Genomic DNA, 20402 nt, shown 5'->3' with positions numbered 1-20402 from the left:
TTGTTAAAGAACAATGCATATTAATTTCACTGTTCATATGTCAACAAAACTAAAAAAAAAAATCACCTCATTAAAAAAGTATAAGAACAGTCAATAGCCAAATTTTAGGCTCAATTTATCTGAAAAATAAAATGTTTCCTAAGCCTAGCACAAAAAGAAGACTACATTAAAACAAGCATTATCATCTCTTCTTTATCCCTTCCAGCTGCCATATTTACTCTGAAGTTTATGCTGCCAGACTGGAAAGTCACCAAATAATGTTGCATAGACTCACAATACCATCAAAGAATGCCTAATTTTGATACACTGTTTAAGTTAAGCAACTTCTAAAAATTAATGGAGATTTGCGTTTTACAGTATTTTATAGATGGTAGAAAAAAATTATGAGTGAGTAAAACTTTTAAGAATTCAGCTTCAATACCTAATGGACTATGAATAGAAGCTATTTCCACGGGAATGTAAGCCTTCAATGACCTTCTGAAAAAAGTCTTTTAATTTTTCTAGAACCTACTTTTAATTTGGGACTTGACATTAAAAAGTAACTTGGAATATTTATTAGCGTACAATTTGAGATGACATTGCCTAGAGATTAATGTTTCCAAAAGGTTTGCTGCCTTGCCACCAAAAGGTTTGCTTTTTCTCCCTTACTCTTTTCTCTGTAAAAACATTAGTTGAAATCAACCTAATGAAAATAAAAGCTCACTTCCAGCTTCACAGCAGAACAGACATAGAAGTAGCGATGTCTATCATTAATTTCAAAAGAAGTTTATTAGCAATTTGGTTCTGTTCAAATGTGGAAGTATATTTTAAAGTCCCGCTACCATGACAAAATTAGAATGGTTATTCCAATTTCTAGAATGGCTATAAAAGTGTCCTCACACACAGTAACAACAGACACCAAGGCTTAAAGCATCCTGTGCAGTGAATTAATGCAGACCATCATCAGTAGATATCTGAAGTGAAATATGATAGGGATATGTTATCAGTATATACAGTAGTATGCAACTACCAAAACCAACCTTTAAGCAGTGGAGAGTATCATTTTTGGAGAACATCTTAAACTTGGTAAGCTCACCAATGAATCTCACAGTTTTATTCTTTGTTTCAATGTTGATCTGGTCCTTTTTTCTTACCTAAAAAGAAAGAAAAACAAGCATTTGATTTTAGGCTGTCAAAAATACCAGCTTGTTATAAAACAAGCATCCTCAATAAGCATGGGAATTCAGAAGTGTTTGATATTTGTTCAGTTTCTTATGCTCTACCTTCACCTATCCTTAGCCTCTCAGGTTTCCTAAAAGCCTCTCTACCTCTACAACATGCTTTTACAGCAAGTTTCAAATTTCTTACCCTGCCTGCCTGCAACACCCACACAGTTCTTTAACATTCCAGTATTTATAGACAGACAACAATGCCATCTCCTCTGGGCATGGTGAAGTAGTGGTTAGGTATTCTAGATTCTATTGCTTTTTGATTCAGAAAGTAGTCACCATACAAATAAGACCACTAGTATAAACCTCTAAGGAGATACTGAACACTGACAGCTTTTCCAAGTCTGTTTTAACAAAGAACAGACTTCTTTGTTCCTGTTTTTCATTTCGTTGGCTGTTTTTAATTAGATATCCAAAAATTTAATGAAAAGCACAAATTTATCCCTAGTTCTAAAAATAACCATACTGAGCAAGATACAAAATTACACTTCTGTACAACAGAAGTAACTTTTCCTAAGAATAAAAAGAGTTAGCTTCAAGTATTTAAGAATTCAGTGAATAATTCATATATTTTAATGTCAACGTTAGGAAAATATTACAATCTGTGCCATAAAACTCAGAAAATGGTGAAAAATTCATCATTGTGCACTGTAACTAGTTCTACTACAAAACCACAACAACCATAGTTAAAGGAACAATGAAAAATACCTTTCATTCCTCACAAATGTATGGTTGGTAAAAACTGCAAAAATTAAAGCTTTAGAATTAAGTGCTATATTACAATAATAACCTCATAATGGGGGCTTGTTAGAATTGGTCAGTTCCCATTCTCCAAGTTACTAATTTAGAGTAAGCTAAAACTTCCAGCTGGAGCACAGCTCCAGATCTTTTCAGTTTAATTGTTACACAGCTCATTTTTATCATTATTTAACACTGGAAATTAAGTATGACACTACAAGCAATGCATATATGTACGGACATTTGATAAGACCAAAAAAATTTTGAATATACGAAAATCTATCATTCAAGAGCAAATCTGTTCAGCTGACAGATAACCACTCTAAATTGAGTCAAATGAACTTCAGAATTAACATCAACATAGTATTAAGATTTTTTTCCCCAAAGGATGATGATTAACATATTAATTGGAAAGCAAAAAACTAAACCAACAAAACATACATGAAATCTGAAATCCCCTTTCAGCATGGAACAAAGATCCTCTGCTACATCAGACATACAGGGATGCAACGTGGCAACCAGCCTTGCATAGAATGGTAGCAAATCCAACCTGCAAACAAAGGTTACAGACACAGAGTGAGACGATAAAATAGACAAAGCTTATTTATGTTATAGAGAAAAAAGTGTTTGTCTACAAGTACTGCTACCATTTTACTTGTGGAGAAGGATGAATGTGCATATACTGATGGAATTGCATCCAAGCAACTTTACTGGCTCATGCTTCAGATTGCAGAATTATTTAAAAACAACAATACAAAAGGGTATAATACCACATCATAACAGAAGACCTCAGAGCTGATTCACTTTCAAAATTACTGCCTTAAGTGAAACGGCAAACACCATCTTAACTGTGGAATCTGACATATTGCCCTTAAGAAATTCTAGATACAAGGAATATTCAGATCCCTTTCAATATGCAAAGTGACAAATTCTTACAAAATTCCTTTTGGGGGTGAAAGGGCAAGTAAGAATGTCTCTACTTATAAGGTATTAACTAGTAAATGACTGTAGTTCAGTTATTACATAGAAGAAAGCCCAGTAGATGATATGAAGTAGCAACCCTTCTCTAAAATGCTCAGCTAGCATTCCCACAGATAGCAATATTTCAGAATTTAAAGAACTTATTTTCTTTAACCTTTCCTTAATTATATTCCTTCATAACATGTTTCCCCTTAGGGAATTTTGGCATGCAACTTATATTCTCCTAAGTTCATATTTCGTCTGTGATGGGAAGAAACAATCTGGTTGCAAAGATGGGATATGTGCCCTTGATCCTAGTTCATGGCATTGCTAACAATAGTCAGAATATAAGAGCTGCTTCACATCTCTCTGTAGGTACCACCGCTACACACAGAGAAACCAAATGCACAAGTCTTGTACTTTCTTCACCTTATTTTCAGAGCATAAGTTAACACTGTAAATAGGAGATGAACTCTAGAATATGCCTTCTTTTATATAAGTGGAAACAACTTTGCATATTTAAAGTGAGAAATTGTAAAGAAAAAATGGATTTTGAGTTTATACTTTATGACACATTAAGGTTTTCTTTATTGCTAGGAAAAGAAAAAACACTGCCAAGAAAATCTAAAAGCACAAGCAATATGTAGAGCTTGCCCTGTAACAAAGTGGAACTGGATTCCAGAATAGCATCAGGACAAAAGCCCAAAGCCAAACCATACACAAAGGAGAAGCAAAGCAATGCCACTGGAGCACACTTCTCAGATGTTTAACATCCACAAACAGAAATAGGGATAATTACATATCTAAGTTGTGGAACAGAAGCATTATCTTTGCATTTTTCAAGTAGCACGTTCTAAGTGACCTCCTGACAATGCATAAAACCCCTGGTGAAACATTACAGGTATCCCAGTTACCTATTTAACAGTTTTATGCCCCTGTTAATCAATAACTGTACCAGTATTTACATTTGTCGAGCTTGTTGGAACACACAGTCAAGGATGACTAGCCACAGCAAATTACTACTGCTTTTAAGCATTTAGTCATTAACTCACAGAGAAGTGAAAGTCTTGTTACTTCATAGACATGTACGAGCTAAATTAAGAGGACTCTGGCTCATTTGTGGGAGTGTATTTTGACTGAGGGGATTTCTGTGACATCTCTTAAAAAAAAAAAAAAAAAAAAAAAAAAAGAGTAGAAGAAAGTTTTGCTTTCATCTGAGCAAATACCTGCCTGCTGAGAGCTAATAACTTCACCTCTGTAAACTGAACATACCTGAGGGAAAATTAAGCCTTACAGTGCATTGTTGTTGTTCCATCACACAACACAAAAGGTTTCTTCATGATGAAGAATACTGAGACTGGGTATTTCTAAATAGGTGAAATATAATAAGGAAAAGCCTTGGGTCAACTACAGCGAAACTGGCTATCAGATATTAAATCTGTTCACTTGCTCATTCAGGAGACAAAAAAAAGTCAGTGTTCAGAAGCAAGAGACTGCAATATCAGTGGCACCACCTACTGGTACCTGTATTTAGGTAACCTGTTTTCTGCAAAAGCATTTCTTTTTCTTGAGGAAGAGGCAAAGAAACATCAAGAAAACAACCAAAACCAAAAACCACCACCAAGACCACAAAACCCACAAACAGTATCGCTTTCTCTTCTTGTTCTTCCACGTTACGACGCGAGATCTAGCATCAGGAACGAGTTGCACCCTATGAACTAACATGAGAAACTGCTACTTATGACAGTTTTCATTTTCACTCTTATCTCGACTGAAATACAGCGAGCTCTGGCCCATTGGGCCACATGAAATCAATGAAATAGCTAAGACATCATCTTTTTTGTAGAATTTCAAATGTGAATTTACGAACAAAATAAAGACTTCATTCAATTAAAGCCTGTAATTGCAATCTCTCTAGAACTGATGCCTCCAAAGCTTTACTAAGAAGGGTAAAAGCGACATTTTGTACATATTGATAATTGAGATTCTACTACAAAGCTTAAAGAATGAAGCAACAGTGCATGGCAGAACTCCTGCCTCATAAGCACAATCATAACACAGCTAAATGAGATGTACTTGTGTGTCTTGAACAGCTACAAACTGCCTCCTGCACTACTCAGTGGGAAGAATGTGATGCTATAGGTATTTTCACGCTATCAAATGAGCACTTTTTGATTTTGTTTTTTAGCCTAGGCATAAATTCTTTATCTCAAGCAAATCTCTCAATTTTATCCTCAAATGAAAAAGGCCACTGAAAGATTGTAAAGTCAAAGTTCAGTTGAACAAAAGAGGCCTTGTTAACAAAGGTTCTCAGGATAGGAAGATTCAAAGTTAAACATAAAGGAGGTTTACATATTTGAGTTAAAATGCTCATGAAGCAGTTAGCTTCTGAATTAAGAATAGCTAGTGTATAATAGCTGCAGTATACAAACAATTACGTATGGCCGTCTAGGAAAAGAATTCAGATGGATAGCAAAGAACTACACACAAATCCCCTAAAGCTGCAAACAGTATGGTCAAATCATTATACTGTCACTTTAGTACAAGCCATATAGTCCTAAATTACAATATTAATATTTAGTGAAAAATCAATCCTTCAATACTGATCCGATAGACACTTCTATACTAGCATTGAAAAAAAAAAATCTAAAAAAGGCTTTTTGTTCTGTTGGTTTAAGAGGCTCAAGTTACAGCTGAAAGTTAAAGTGTGATCCATTCATAAGCATTCAACAAAGCAGTGTAATGATGGTGTATTCTGACACTAATCTACAGGTAGTTGAGGAAAAATTACCTTTCTTTGCCAAACTAAGTTTACTGTCTTGAAGAACCCTGCATTTATCCCAACCTGCCCAAGCAATGAGGAGCAAGAAAGCTCCCTAGCAGAACTACATACTTAAACTTTCAAGAAGTATCTGCACTACTCCTCAAACATTCCCCCGCCAAAGTTTTGTAATTTCTTGATACAATTATCATGTCTGCATATTTCCTAAAACTACAATCTCTTAAGGGAACAAAGAGAAGTTACTGTACTCTTAAATATCTTATTATGGCTGCCAACATAATTGCCAGATTTACACTATATTATTTAATGTGCTTGTAGACTAAACACATTTGGAAAAAACACTGCTTTATCCATATTCTACAAGGACACTGTTCCTCTGAAACTTTTTTAAAAAATCATCAAGAATTTAACTGCAGCAAGCTTTCTGACACTGCTGCTCCAACGTTATCCTGGAGGCAAGTTACAGAAACTCCTGGAATTAGTAAAAACTACTATGCAACAAGAGAAGAGATGTCAGCACGGTTCAGTGAAGAGATACACAAAGCCAGACTGTTAATACAAACCTTTGAAGCATTATTACTTATTTTTTCTAAACCAATTTGTAGCATTTCACAGTAACCTGTACTGTATGCTATTAAGACAAACCCAGAGTTTTTTCACAAGGATTACAAACATTGATTTCAGGATAGAAAGCAGAACTGTTCCTTTATTGTGCACAATAATAAAGCTAATATTAGGGTCAATTGCCCTTTAAAATTGCCTGCATTTATGAGGCAGTTCAGCTGGTATTTTCACAGCAACTGTTTGTGGTTCAAAACAAAAAGCTCAGTCACCACTCCGTTCCTCCTGTTTAGTAGCCCAGAGATGGGCATCGCTAATGCAGGCAAAAGAACAGGGAGATGCATACAACTGGCCTGATCTTACAATGGGAGGCTGGAGTATTTATTTATTCATGGTATTCCTGCAGAGGTTCTCGGAGTACGCAGCAGAAAGAGGTATTAAAAGATAAGAAATTCATGTAAAATATTAATATTAAAGTTTACAATTTAAGAACAACAGCAAGAAGATCATCTGACCCAGTTGTTTCAGTATTAGTCCCAGCTATTTAAGAACAAAACTGTCAAGAACGTAACAGCTCCTTAAGCTAACTATGCCACCTTTAATAATCTACTGAGTTGCTACAATTCTTTATTTTTTATTTTTAATAATTACTGCCCAAATAAATTTGGGGGATAACAGAGCAACCACTAGTAAGACAATGAATGAACACTCAGTATGTTTTTGCCCCACGGTGTTAAAAGGGAATGGAATAAAAGTAGTGTGAAATATAACAGGAAATCCAAGATGATGATGAAACATTTGGAACTAAAGGCAGCATCAAAACAACCTCTGTAGAGAAACAGGACAAGGTGGAGCAAGAAAAGTGACTCTTCCATAATTGCACTTATGTAAGCTGCATCTATTTAAGGTAGAAGTTAAAAGTAGAGAAATATTATTCTAATGAATTTAACGATTTTATCTCAATGTTTGCAGTAATTTCTGTAAGTAAGGATCTTCCTGCAAGTGCCTATCTTATCCAAAGAGACATTCAAGAAAAAATGCCAAAATTCTTCATAGATAAATCTACATGGAGGGAAAAGGTCATTCACAAACTGTTTTGTGTGGTTCCTCTAAGCTGGCCGACTTCAAACCAGGTCTGTTCCAGAAGTTAAAAGGCTATAATGGTTATGTATTATACCAGAATTAACAAATCACAAGAAATCTTCCTTCCTAAACTACTTTGTGTATTTTTATATAAGAGCCTGTCAATAATTAGAGCACAAGTTCTCCAACACATCCTCCTCCTTTTGGTAAGTTTCACTGTTACTTGCATGGTTAGAAAAAAAAAGTCATGAGAAGAACCACTATAAATGCACAAGCACCAAACAAGAGAAGCTATCTAAAAAATTTCTATAATGCTATGGCAAAATATTTTGGTGAATTGTTTGATTATTAATAATAAATATTTCTTTTGTGCTCTAGCATAAAAATCACTCCAGAAGTGCACATCAGGAGTAAACACAGCCAAAAAGTGACTTGAACGTGCGATGGCCTTCATTAATTTAGACAGTTAAAAAAAAAAAATATGTTAAGTAACTAAAGGGTGGATCCAGATTTCTTTCCTCCAGTTCTTACCTTTGCCTAGGAACTATGAAAAGGGCTCGCACTAGTTTTCTTCGGTTGGCTTTTGTATTCATATTCATGCAGAAATCCATGGCTGCCTGTAAAGAGAAGAGTCAAAATAATACTTCACCTTTAAATAACGGGGTGGTCTTTTATTTTTATTTATATAAATATATATATATATATATATATATATATATATATAAATAATCACACAACATAGCATGCTGTTTTGTTTACAAAACCATGCTTGTTACTTGCAACTGTTTTAAAAACAAAGATAAACAAAAATCTCCATTTTTGTCTTGAACAGACAGTTGGAAAACACGTATATTTACAGGAATACAGACCAATTCTTCAGATCAACACGAAGAAAGAGCTTTAGACAGAAGAGGAATAATTTGTCAGGGAGTAAAAGGAAGGAGAAAAACAAGACAGGTCTACTTCTTTTGGAGCAAATATAAGAGAATGGGCAGATGAAACCTCCATTTTTATATTTATATTTATAATTTATATTTAGGCAACAGTTTACTAAATGGGAGAAAAATATTTCCACCAGGTTAAAAGTGAATTCAACTACTGCTAGATTCCAAGGCTTCAGTTTTTATTACCGATCAATCTGATGTATCATTATATGATTTTAAGAGAAGAAAAAAATGAAAACTATGACTATACCTTGTCTATGAGGTCTCTGTTGACACAGTTTGGAAGCTGCTGAAGAAAAGCATCTACTATAAGTTTTAAGTGAGATCCAGTACTGGCTTCTTCATCTTCTTGTTCTAACAGAGTGAAATAAACAAGCAGGACACATTTTTAAGCTACAAAATACAGCGATTTACTATCACATTCTCCAAGCACAGTACATTTGTAATGGTCAATTGTTAAATATTTAACTACCGATTCCAAAAAATGAGATAAAGATGAACACAAAAATTAATTTTTAACGACCAAAATATAAATCCATTGACTGATACACTGATTGTTTATGCCAACAACTGTCCAAAAGATCACCTTTAAAACTTATCTTCCTATTGATGAATTCATAATAAATCAAGAGTTCCCTACCTCCTAATTTATACTGCTGGGAGCAACAACAAGTACATATTCCTAGAAAACTAGGTAATTTTCTTGGGCAATAAAATGAAGACCATAAGAAGGCCTGGATGTGGGGCAAAACAGCACAGCAAAAACTTAGTGCAATCATGGATTCTACTTTTTATGCATGTTTCCCTGAATGAGAAACTGATTTATTTTTTTGTTGTCGTTGAGCAAGGAACAAACATTAAGGCCATTTGAGGCTGCAAAAGCTAGAGCAGGCCAACTTTATTCCTTCACCTGTACAGAAATGAGAATACAGAACCACAAAGTGACACAGATAGAGGTTTGATCTTGTAGCAGTTGCAAGGCAAGCGACAACTTGTTTTTCAAGCAAATGGCTCAGTGTGTTTTGCAACAGGAAGCAGTGACAGTGATCTGTATCTACTAACTAAGTCAAGTTGAAGAACACAGGACAACTCTACCACTGAAATTCAGATTTTGTGACACCAACTATAAAGATCTCAACAGATGAATCCCCTAGAGACACCCCCTAATTGCAGAAAAGTGGTATGCTTCAAAAAAAAAAAATAAAAAAATCCTGATTTCTTACTAAAGTCCTAAAGAATAGTCTAGCTTGCTCTTTAGCACAACATGAGCCAGAACAGAGCTGGAACAAACTCTTGAACAGACCCTTCCTTGGGCAAAAGAACTCCGCTTTCTGAGAAAGGGAACAGGCCAATTTGTTTCCTTTCAGTTCAAGGACTTACAGCAACAAACAGGAGTGCCCAGGAGGTACTTGAAAGGAAAACACAGACAGACTTCAAAAAGCAGGGTATGGGTGGGGGGAGAAATTGCATCCAAAAAACACCCTACAAAATACCCAATAAAAAGTTCTTTATCTTACTGTGTAGTCTGTAAAGACAAACTAGCAAAGACTGAAGCTCCTTTTTCAAGGTACTGAAAGACAAAGAAAACTAAGATGCTGCGTTGTAAGATGGTTTTACTTGTTTTTAGAAATGGATGGGAATTGAGCTTAGGTAGACAAAAAAAAATGAGAATTGTTCCAAGGAACATTTTCAGCTACCCTGTCTTAAACATGCTACAGATCAAAGCAGCTGCCATTGTCTCTTCTCTTCCAATGGAGAATCAGAAGTTGCAAGAACAAGAGAAGGGCTCATTAAGAAAGGAGGAAAAAAGAGGGAAAAAAAGAAAAAAATGATTTTCCAGATGCTCAGACAAAAGAGGTCTCTGAAGTTTTAATGTTTAATGGAACTCTGACTCTCATGACAGAGTTCACTAGGATGAATGCAGGAGAGCTCTTGATCCAGACAGATTTTACTAGCAATTTTTTTTTTTTTTTTTTTTTTTTTTTTGAAGATAGGTGTTTTTCCTTCTAGATATTTACAGCTATACCTTCCTGTCTCCTTTGAATGGTCCTATCTTACCCTTCTCCCACTACTGCTGTTTGTTGCCTCGTTTCACTTTTCTGTTCAAACTGACTCTGTGCTCTTGAAAAGTGACTTGGATAGGTGAGGACTTCTATTTTATTTTAAGATAATATTTCAGAAGGCCCTAATACCACATTCAATTTCAACATTTCTCAAATATCTATTCCTTCACTAGCTTCCCCCCCCAACTGTAGAATCTACAGATGTTCTCCCATCATATTTCTGCATTTCTTTCTCATTGCAGTACCTGCTTACAATCTAAGTGGAAAGGATTTTTTGTAGTACCTTAAATATGACTTAAGACTGAAATAATATTAATCAAGAATTTGACAGCGATAGGAAAAGGTCAGGGCTTCCTTCTTTAGGGCAAACAACTATTCTAAGTATGCAATTAATGAAAAAATGAGTTCTGCTCGTTTCTCACTTTGATCCTATGAGTTCCGGTCTCTCATTACCACATTTTAAGATTGTGCATAGAATGTAGTCTCACAAGTCATCCAGTTCCACAAGGTGTTTTAATGAGTGTGTGTATATACATTGCTTTAATTCCTGCTCTTCCAATAGGAGTTTTCCCAGCTCTCTTAATAGCGTAGCAAGTAACAGGGTTGAGAATTAGCACTCACCTTTCTACATGTTCTCTCTGTTGCTGACTAACCTTACAAAAACTGAGGCTAGATTGTATGTATTAACACCAGAGTGCCCCTGCTCCCAATACACTTGATGGTTTCCACCCAGGCCATTCCTCACTTAACATCTTTGTCTCCATTCACACATCTTCATTTTTTCCCCATTTTCTCTTCTCTTTTAAGAACAACCTCAAAACTCACTTCTTTCAGCTTGTTTTCCGTCACTACTGTCAGCTCCGGTGCTATCTGCTCCCTCTCTCTTGCCTGAGCATATTGAAAATAAGAAAATTAAGATTCACTCAAAGTTAACACAATAGAGAAACAAAATTCATTACCTGAGTTCCTGGTAAACAATCCTCTTCAACTAGCAACATCAACTTCCCTCTTACATGTCATTATCTTAAATTTAGCTGACAATAGACCCCAACTTCAGGAAAGAAGTGCAGAAATAAGCATAGAAATGCTGTGAAGGATGCTAGACCAGGACAAATTTGCTTGGAAAATGCACGCTTTGGAAAAACCCCTCATCTCCCTCGTATTTGGGCATGGAAGAAAAGACTGAAGAGAAGCTAGCCACCAGAAGGAAATGCAGAAGTAACAAAAGACACACAGTATCAACTGACTGGACTGTCTACCTTATTTAACCTATTTTCCTTCATTTTTTCCCCTCTAATTTAGCTTATTGCCTTTAGCAATGAAACCCACAATCAAAGATTATCACTTCAGCCAAGAACACTTATTTTTAATAGTGTCATAATAGAATGGTTTCATTCTTTGCTGGCTTTCCACAAAATATTACTAACTTACTCAAACACAGATGCACAAAATATGAAAACGTAGAGCTATATTTTGTAGCTGAAGGACACCTAGTTTTCCTTAATGTCAAACTTCAGTAAATGTTACTCAGGAGAGATGGAAAAAAAATCTACTTACTCACTAAATAGAAACATCAGAGCTTGAAACATCTAAGTTCAGATTTCTCTCAATTCTGTATATCTGGTGCTACCTACTAAGAGCATCAGAATGCCACAAAAAAAAAAAAAAATCACTGCTTCTTTACATGTTTTGAGTAACAATATATGCTGCTAACTTTTCAGCCCAGTTTTCTAGCAGAAAAAGGATTCAGTGGTCACATTTTCCTTTCCATCATAAACCTCTGAAGCCACTTGTCAGTAACTGAAATTTGACAAAGGTACAGGATTTGCAAGGAAGCTTATTTTCCATGTTTCATGAAAGAAAACTAATGAGCAAAGACAATCACAAAGCAGCAGTTCTCCACTAAGAAAAAGCCTACATTGTGAGCCAAATGACCTTACTTTCACATGGAAGAAAGTAAAAGACTTTCTTTCTGTTTAATGATAAAAATAACTTTCGTTCTAAGACATTTTAGATTAACCTTTCAGATGAGAGTATGCTTAATGCTCAATCAACTGCTTCTTTAAAAACAGGAACTAGTACTGACGGTTAATACTTCTAATGTGACAAAACGTGTCAGCTTTCTTGTTGCAATCAACAGCATCATCAGTCCCTTCAGTGCCACTGTACATACCCAAACCAGCACCGCACCCTCTGGGAACTATTCAAAGACTGCATCTTCTATTTCTGCCCCCACTTCCTGCTTTTCTTCCCACACTTCTAGCATCTCGCTCTCGCATACTTGGCTTTGTCTTTACATTTGAGGTAGTCTTTATCCTCCTGTCAAGACTTCCTTCAAAAATGACAAGATGGAAACATCCACATTCCTTTGTATCTCCACTGACTCAGTATTTTTGAGCTACCTAGCAGGCTACAACCAATCCTGAACGAACTGCTTCCAGGAACACTGAACTGATTCCAAGAGACCATCTGTGTATTTCCTGTTAGAAAGCTGGAACCAAGGCTCCTCACTGTTTTGAGATCCTTGACCAGATCATAACTCACTAAAGGTGAAAGCCCTGCAGCTTATTACAAACTTAGTATCTTAACCAGTTTAATAAGCTGATCGTGTGACTACTCAGAGGAGCAGAACAGAAGAGAAATTGATTCCAAAGAAGAGGATATGGCTTAGGAAAACACTAAGAAAGTATTATACAGAATTACGCTGACCATTCTTCTCTCAGAAGGAGTTTGAAACAGTCCAGCTCTAGAGCTGCTTTATCTCATTTCTTTGAGCTTGTGAGGCTTTATAGACGAGTCAGGAAACAACAAAATACCTAAACCAATTCTTTTTACCTTGTTCATCAAGAAGCTTTTTTGTAAGATCTTCCGCCTCATCGCCACAGTCTAATTCCAGGGGATCATCATTAATATCCAAATTCTCCAGCTCCAATTCCAAATCCTCACTCCCAGGTGCATCCTTATTATCTTTGGCATCTTTGGAATCTGTTTAGAAGTAGAAATAAATGTTTAGATACACGCAGACATGGTTAGAATACAGTTAGCCTCATGTTGGTAAATCTACGTTTCTTTAGTGCTGCCTTCCTTACCCCATTTCCTTTTAAAAAGACTACAAAATTCTTGAGCCTATGACATCTCATCTGCTAGGTCTCAGTGCTTTGGCATCCTTCATCTGGCTTTACCTGCATGCTTGAAAACTGCAATTATTTATCCAGAGTGGGCTCTAATAGGAACTGCCAGCAGTTTTACTGCTTTTATATGTTCTGAACTATACCTGAATGCATGTTGACAACACACATGCATTCAAACACAGCAAGATACTTAGAAACGTAGCCATCTAAATCAAAAAAATTTGGAAAAAGGTGAAACCATCACATGGAAAATACAAGCAAAACAATCTTGCATGCTGGCAAGGTCAGATAGAAAGACGGTATTCATTCACTGGGTTTTCAGAGGATACAGTGCAAACATTATTCAAAAAGAGACAGGTACAGACTAACTTAGAGTTTGCACTGCATATTCTTCATACCACACCTGATAACAAAATTGACAAAGTAAGGTAAGAGAGAAAGTGCTTCTCTCCTTATGCTTCTCAACAAAAAGTAACCTAAAAAGGAACACACAAATCAGAACCGCAAGAAAATACTGAAAAATGGATGTGCTATGTAGAAGATCAACTAATCTTACAATCATTATTCCTGCAGGGGAGAGTGGGGAAGGTGAGGGAAATCTGTGAATCTCTAGAAGATTCAGGAAGGAATAGCTATTATTTTTCTTGGACAATAAACTAGACCAATCTTTTTCCAAAAGACTACTGTCTCCAACATTTTGCAATCCTTTCAGGCCTCCTTCAGGCATCACTTGCAGATCACGCTTCATAAGAAGTATTTTTTTTTAATGTTATTTACCTTGAAAATCTTTTCAAACAAAACCATGACAGATGTGAAATAACAAAGGTGATACAAAAATAGCAGACTCAAAGCAGGCAACCTATTTCAAGTCACAGACTTAATTCACTTTTGAATAGGCCTCAGGAGGTCTCTAGTTCAATCCTCTACTCACAGTTGGTTTGAATACTGTGTTCAACCAATTGCTCAGGGATTTTTTTTCTAGGTGTTTTGAAAATCTCTTGAAACAGATTCCTGTCTTCCTGGGCAACCCACTCCAACTCTTTACCCTCACAGGGAACTTTTAGAAAGCAGAAATTCCAAAGACACTTGTGAGCTGGAAAGCTGAAATTCCACTCCTACTCACTGACCTACCTACCATACATGTATCAGAAAACTACATAGCCTGTGTCTTTGTTTACTTCCTCAATGCCAAAGCAGTGCTCTTATCTAAACGTGCATCTTCTATTATGCTTTGAGCCAGTGATCACAAATATCACTTTTATCCCATTATAAATGAAGTTCATCAATGCCTAGTTGAGACCTTAGGGTCTCATCAGAAGTGAAGAATCATCCAGTCCTTTTAATACAACTTAATAACGAGACTGCCATCATTAACAATTTAGTGTTCACTTTGTTCTTTCACTAACATTTTTCAAAGGTGGTAAACGTTCAGATTTCACACAGAGTTAATATTTACTCACGTTGGTTAATCACCAATTCTTTAAAACCTGTAATTCCATTAATTTTAAATTATATTTACTTTTTTGTCCTTACATTCAACTTGGATAATACCTATCCCACATAGCCACTTCCCTAAAAATTCATCCAAACTGGTGGAATGTCCCAATGACCACAAATTTCATTACAGACTAATTACTTGCATCTATTTGGCTCCTCTGTTAGATGTGATAAAACGTATTCTGTAGTAAAGTATTCTACCTCTTGATTCGTCCTTGCTGGAATCCTTGCTCTGGGAACATTTTTCATTATCTTTAAACAAGATTGCAGGCACAAAAGCCTTCAAGTCGATGAGGTTCTCATAGAAGTTTCTAGCATCTTCATCTTCCCAAATACCCCCTTCCAGGTCATATTCTCCAGGCTTTCCTGGTGTGAAAATGTCAATACCAGGTCCATGTTCTGCAGAAACGTGAAACCATAATAATGTTATTTATGCAATCTTCTCACCTTAGCACAGGAGACACCTTTAAAGATTAAAAATACTTTTAGAAACATGAGAACCTGTTACTGCCATTATTTTCTCTTTAATACAGCAATGTGTACTTTAAGGTGCTTTTAATAACCCAATTTGAATATATCAATAAGCTATCTTCAATTCTTAAATTGGGTATTGACAGAAAAAAACAAAAGGCAATACCTGAGTAAAAGTTAAATGAAGTACAGACAATAGACACATTAAGTGGTATCAGAAAGGACAGTTAATAGACTTCAAGCAAATTAAGAAGATAATTGCTCTGAGCATGATGAACTGTACCCAACTGTATTCGAAGAACAAAGTTTAAAAAGCTTGCTTTTAAAGTTAAAGGCATTCAAGAAATACAGCTTTTTAAAGCTCAAGATCACTTTGAGTGATCTCAAACAAACGTTACACTCATGATATCAACATCATCTCTTAATCTAAAACTTGAAATTCATTAAGGTGTTGAATAACTTTGTAAATTAAACACTGTTTTCAGCAGGTCAGAGCCACCTAGTGACTTACCTGGCATAACACTATGTTCCTGCTCATAACATCATTGCACAAAATATACTCCAAATTCATTTTAGAAAAATATTGGATTATAAAACTAATATACCATAATTTAAATATTTTAAAAAGTATATTAAGTGGAACAATTTTGATTTTCCATTTATTCCTGTATTACCTGAAACAATCTAGAGAAGTTACTGTGACTATACAGCATATATAGTCGTCACAGTTGCATGTTACTTTAATAAAAAAACAGTCTTTCTTTCTTTCTATCCATAAGGGGGAAAACCTAAATTAAAATAAATGAAGGGGAAGAACACATCAGTAAAAGGGTTTTGTTAGCTTTCCCACCACATCCAAGCCAGGTCCAGCATCTTGTTTACTTGCTGTAAAAGATGGCCTACCCTCAGGAGTTGGTTTATCTTGAGGAAGGTCAGGCATATTCTCATCCAGAATATCAGCTAGAGACTGAGAATTGGCCAACAGCTTCTGATATGACATTGCAAACTCCTCATACTGCTTGTGCCGATCTTCACTCAGTTCTCCTTTGGAGTGCAGGATGCGCCTACAAAGATCAAACTTACAGTAAGACAACCTTTTTTCTTAAAATCTACTCAAGCTATGCTGAACCTCTACCAATTTCTCTACTACACAAAGCTAACCTTCCTTCTGCGAGAACTGTGCATAGCCCAGATTTGACTGCCGTAGCAAAAATTTGGTCAACGCTGTTTTTTCCCCCCAAACTATACTGAATTATTGAGTTCAATATAATTGAGCATAGCACAGTCACAGAAGTTCTGCCTTCAGGTAGCCTTTTCTTTGGATACTGATGAAAAAATTTATTTATTTTTTTTTAAATATGATTGTGCTGTAAGAGTACTACACGAGCGCATAGTGCTGGAAAGTAAAGCATTTGACTAACAAAAAAGCTGGATAAATGTTGCTTTACACCTGTAACAATACGATTCCTTTCTGTTCAAATAAGGAAGTGGGGGATCATCAGGAAGAGGCTCAAAACAGCTGTACATGAAAGCAAGCCCATAAGTTTCTCCAACAAGCCAAGTTATTTCAAAGCTATCAGTCCAAATTAAGATCTGCTTTATCACTTTTCTTTGATTTCTTTCCTAAGAAGTGCCCATACTAATCTCAAACTCTCAAATTTCAAATTGAAATCTGTTTTCAAAAGCAACTTCTGTTAGAAAGAGCATAAGCACTATTACTCAACACTTTATGCCTGCTTTAAAAATGGTCTCATTTGTTTTTAAAGAGTAGAGAGTATGGTTCAAAACTTTTTTTTTTTTTTTTTTTTAATAAAAGAGCATTATGTGCAAGCATTTTCTTTTGTCTGCCTCTTTCTACGGCAGGTGGGTAGCGCATAAAATAAAACAAGTTCTCCTAAAATTCCAAATAGTGTGCAGCAACCATACTTTAAGACAGTCTCAAAGGTCATCTGCAGCTTTCTGAAACTAACAATTGTTTGTTTTCAATTAAGGAAGCCGCAATTATTAAACATTCCTTATTACTTGACTTACAAACACCACCCAAAAGGCATTTGCCAATCTTAACATCTTACAAAATTCACCGAATCCACCTGACAAAAGGCAAGTCTTTGCCTCAACTTAAAAGGATTCCTTTTTATTCCCTGTTGCATTCGGTTGCTCTGCTTCACTTCAACTGCTGAACTGAGGACATGGAAGTAACCTAAGTTTATCTATTATGTTGGAAAACACCAAAATCTGAATTCAATTTAACCAACTTTTATGGAGTAGCACAGCTTTTCTCCACATGTAAGTTCTTGTATTTTCTCATTTAATTTCTAACACAAAAGTCCTTAAAACATTTTTCCTTCAAGTTCCTTGGAAACTCAGGGACTATAAAGCAATTTTGATAAGCATCAGTAAGTTACTGCCCATTTTATGTAATTTATTAAATACAGCCAAAAAGCACACTGAGTAACAGGCTACTGGAGTTACAAATTTCTAAAGTCAATTTCAAGAAGAAATACAAATAACAAGCCTCTTACACAGTAGCATCCCTAGAGAAGCTAGGAATTCCAAATACCATAGATTTTAAGCAAGAAATCTTAAGAACTTTCAAGAGTTTGAACCAAAAATACAGAACAAGGCAATCTCTGCTAGCACAAAGCTTGCCCCAGAAGGCCGATGACAACATTAGCATCAGCCTTTTATTAAGCAATAAATAACATTCTTACCAACAGACCCAAACATTTTATACTATAAAAATTGTCTAACAGTCTAAGCAATGCAAATTCAGGGATATCCATCCTGGGGTTTTTAGTAGCAGGTTAAGAGTAAACAAAAGTCATCTTAGTTAACAGTACATTCATAGTGTGAGCAAGAAAATCCCTTGTGCCCCTTGGAACTGTAACCTAACACAGATGTCTTGCTAAAGAACAAGAAGCAGTAACAGCAGAAGTAGTTCTATCTCTTGTCCCTCCTACAAAGGCACACCTCTATAATGTAGATTACCTGCTTCTGTAAAGGAGAACAGGAAAAAAAAATATCAAGTTAAAATTAACACGGACAATTTCTGAAGCGCAGCAGTTCAGTTTGGATTAAGAAAGTGTGTTAAGTGCCAATATGTAACCTTTCCATGGAGATGGCTATCTATTAGGTATATTTTAAATTTAAGTATTTTTATATAAAAATATCATTATATATAATATATATATTATATATATTAAATATTTATATATATAAAAACAATAGCCTCCTAAACATGAACACTGAAACCCTGTGCTATTATAAAAACAGCATAGCACTGTAACAGTAAAACTGCAGTCTAGTTTCCCACTCAAATGTTAACAAATTCAAGCTAAAGCCTATCAATTGATCTTTAAAAAGTACAATTCATTTTTGCATCCAATCAGTATTACAGCAGAAGGTACTTTATCTATGTCTCCTTAGAATTTTGCAAAGTACCATGAGGATCGTTCATCAGTCTTCTGTCTAGGTTAAGCATGTTTTAAGAAGTTTCTTCCGTGCCTAACAACCACTTGTGAGAACTCCCACTAGAACTGGGCAAATCAAGCCGGCTCCTTCCTTCACAGATACAGCCTGCACGGACTTTGCCGTGCTCTTAGCTCTGAAACCAGACAACTGTCAGGCTCTACCAAAGCACACTTCAAAGCAGTTTTCCTAACTACCCATTCACAGAAACCTTTATGGTTATATATTAAAGCATTATTGCTTTAATATATTAATATATAATATTAATTTTAACTAAGTGATGCATCAGACACAGGGTAGAATATTAATTCCCAATTAACTCAACGAGGTTGCACAGCTTGAATTATTTCACAGTGGCAGTTCCCCTCCTGATAGGTGGATTCAGGAGATGCTTACCCGACAACACAGCATAACCTAAACCTACAACTGGCTGCTGGGCACAAGAGGGAACAGCTTGCTCCCGTTTCACTTCACCAGCTCTGGGTTAACAGTTGTTAAAAGCTGTTGTTGGCAGCAAAGTGGATCGGGTTTCCAATACACAGAGGGCTGTTTTTTCCAATAGTATTGGAAAAACCTCTTTAAATAATATTGCCTCTTTAAAAAGCACAATCATTTTTCAAAAATCCAATTTATGAAGATCTCTATAGCATTTCCAGGCTTCTTACCAGCCAAATTTCTGTCTTTGACCTCAAGCCTTACAAATCCATAGCACACAACTGCCAAGTGCATGTTATACACAACATAAGGGAATAAAATTCAGCAGGAAAGCTTTTTTCCATGTCTCATTTCTTAAAACTTATTCCCCGACTTTTTTTTCAAGCAGCTAAAATAAACGTTTAAAACTTCAGGGAGAGAGAAATAATTTTCACCCAGTGTTAAATAATACTTCTTCGCATTCTTTCACCAAAGCAAAGTTTGGCACCTAAGTTTGTAGGGTAATTCAGAGTGGAAGGCACACTAAGAAGCCACCAGCTGAATCTCCTGTTCAAGGCAGGATCAATGAGGAGATCACACCAGCCTGCTCAGGGCTCCTCTCTTATTTCTTAACATCTTTCAACATTTTTTCCCCTACTTAAATTCCTTTCATAAAGCCTCTGCAATGCTCATTCATTCACCCTAACCAGAACCAACGTGACCTGAACCAATTATAGTTGTGAAAGTATAAAAGTTCATACTGATTATATTAAAAATAACAACAGCTGAGTCATTAATATCTTTATAATAAGGAACTTGGAGAAATAATGCTAGCTCAAAAGTCAGTTTATGCTCCCATGAAATACAACACTGAGCTGTTACCGGACAGGACTGCAGCACAACACCTATCAGCACAGCGGGACGAAGTTTAATGCTCTGATTTGGGAATGTTTGAGCATATTCTAAATGTACGTTTGGCTCTGTGCTGATGATCAGCATTTTAACTGAAACTTGAATCTGCACAGGTTTCATTTCTTTCTACCTGGAATGCTCCCAGAAGGATGTAGCTACTACCAGGTTCA

The 20402-nt window shown here is 35.8% G+C and overlaps 1 protein-coding gene across 4 annotated transcripts in view; it reads right to left on the bottom strand.

Annotated features, from left to right (window-relative positions):
• Positions 1-20402, bottom strand: part of UPF2 (UPF2 regulator of nonsense mediated mRNA decay) — a gene marked incomplete at its 3' end in the record, with an annotated part of 62130 nt that overhangs the window by 33330 nt on the left and 8398 nt on the right. For 2 of the 4 annotated variants that reach the window (XM_084517704.1, XM_084517705.1), the window contains exons 4-11: positions 16342-16502; positions 15169-15366; positions 13175-13324; positions 11165-11227; positions 8527-8630; positions 7864-7949; positions 2388-2496; positions 1020-1133 (exon numbers count right to left, since the gene is read on the bottom strand). In XM_084517704.1, the coding sequence (XP_084373830.1) occupies positions 1020-1133; positions 2388-2496; positions 7864-7949; positions 8527-8630; positions 11165-11227; positions 13175-13324; positions 15169-15366; positions 16342-16502 (985 nt within the window). The remainder of the gene's footprint in view (positions 1-1019; positions 1134-2387; positions 2497-7863; positions 7950-8526; positions 8631-11164; positions 11228-13174; positions 13325-15168; positions 15367-16341; positions 16503-20402) is intronic. The other 2 variants (XM_084517707.1, XM_084517706.1) reach the window with 1 other exon arrangement.

Source organism: Aythya ferina, assembly GCF_964211825.1.
Source record: "Aythya ferina genome assembly, chromosome: 1".
Taxonomy (NCBI): domain Eukaryota; kingdom Metazoa; phylum Chordata; class Aves; order Anseriformes; family Anatidae; genus Aythya; species Aythya ferina.
This window is presented reverse-complemented; position numbering and strand designations above follow the sequence as displayed.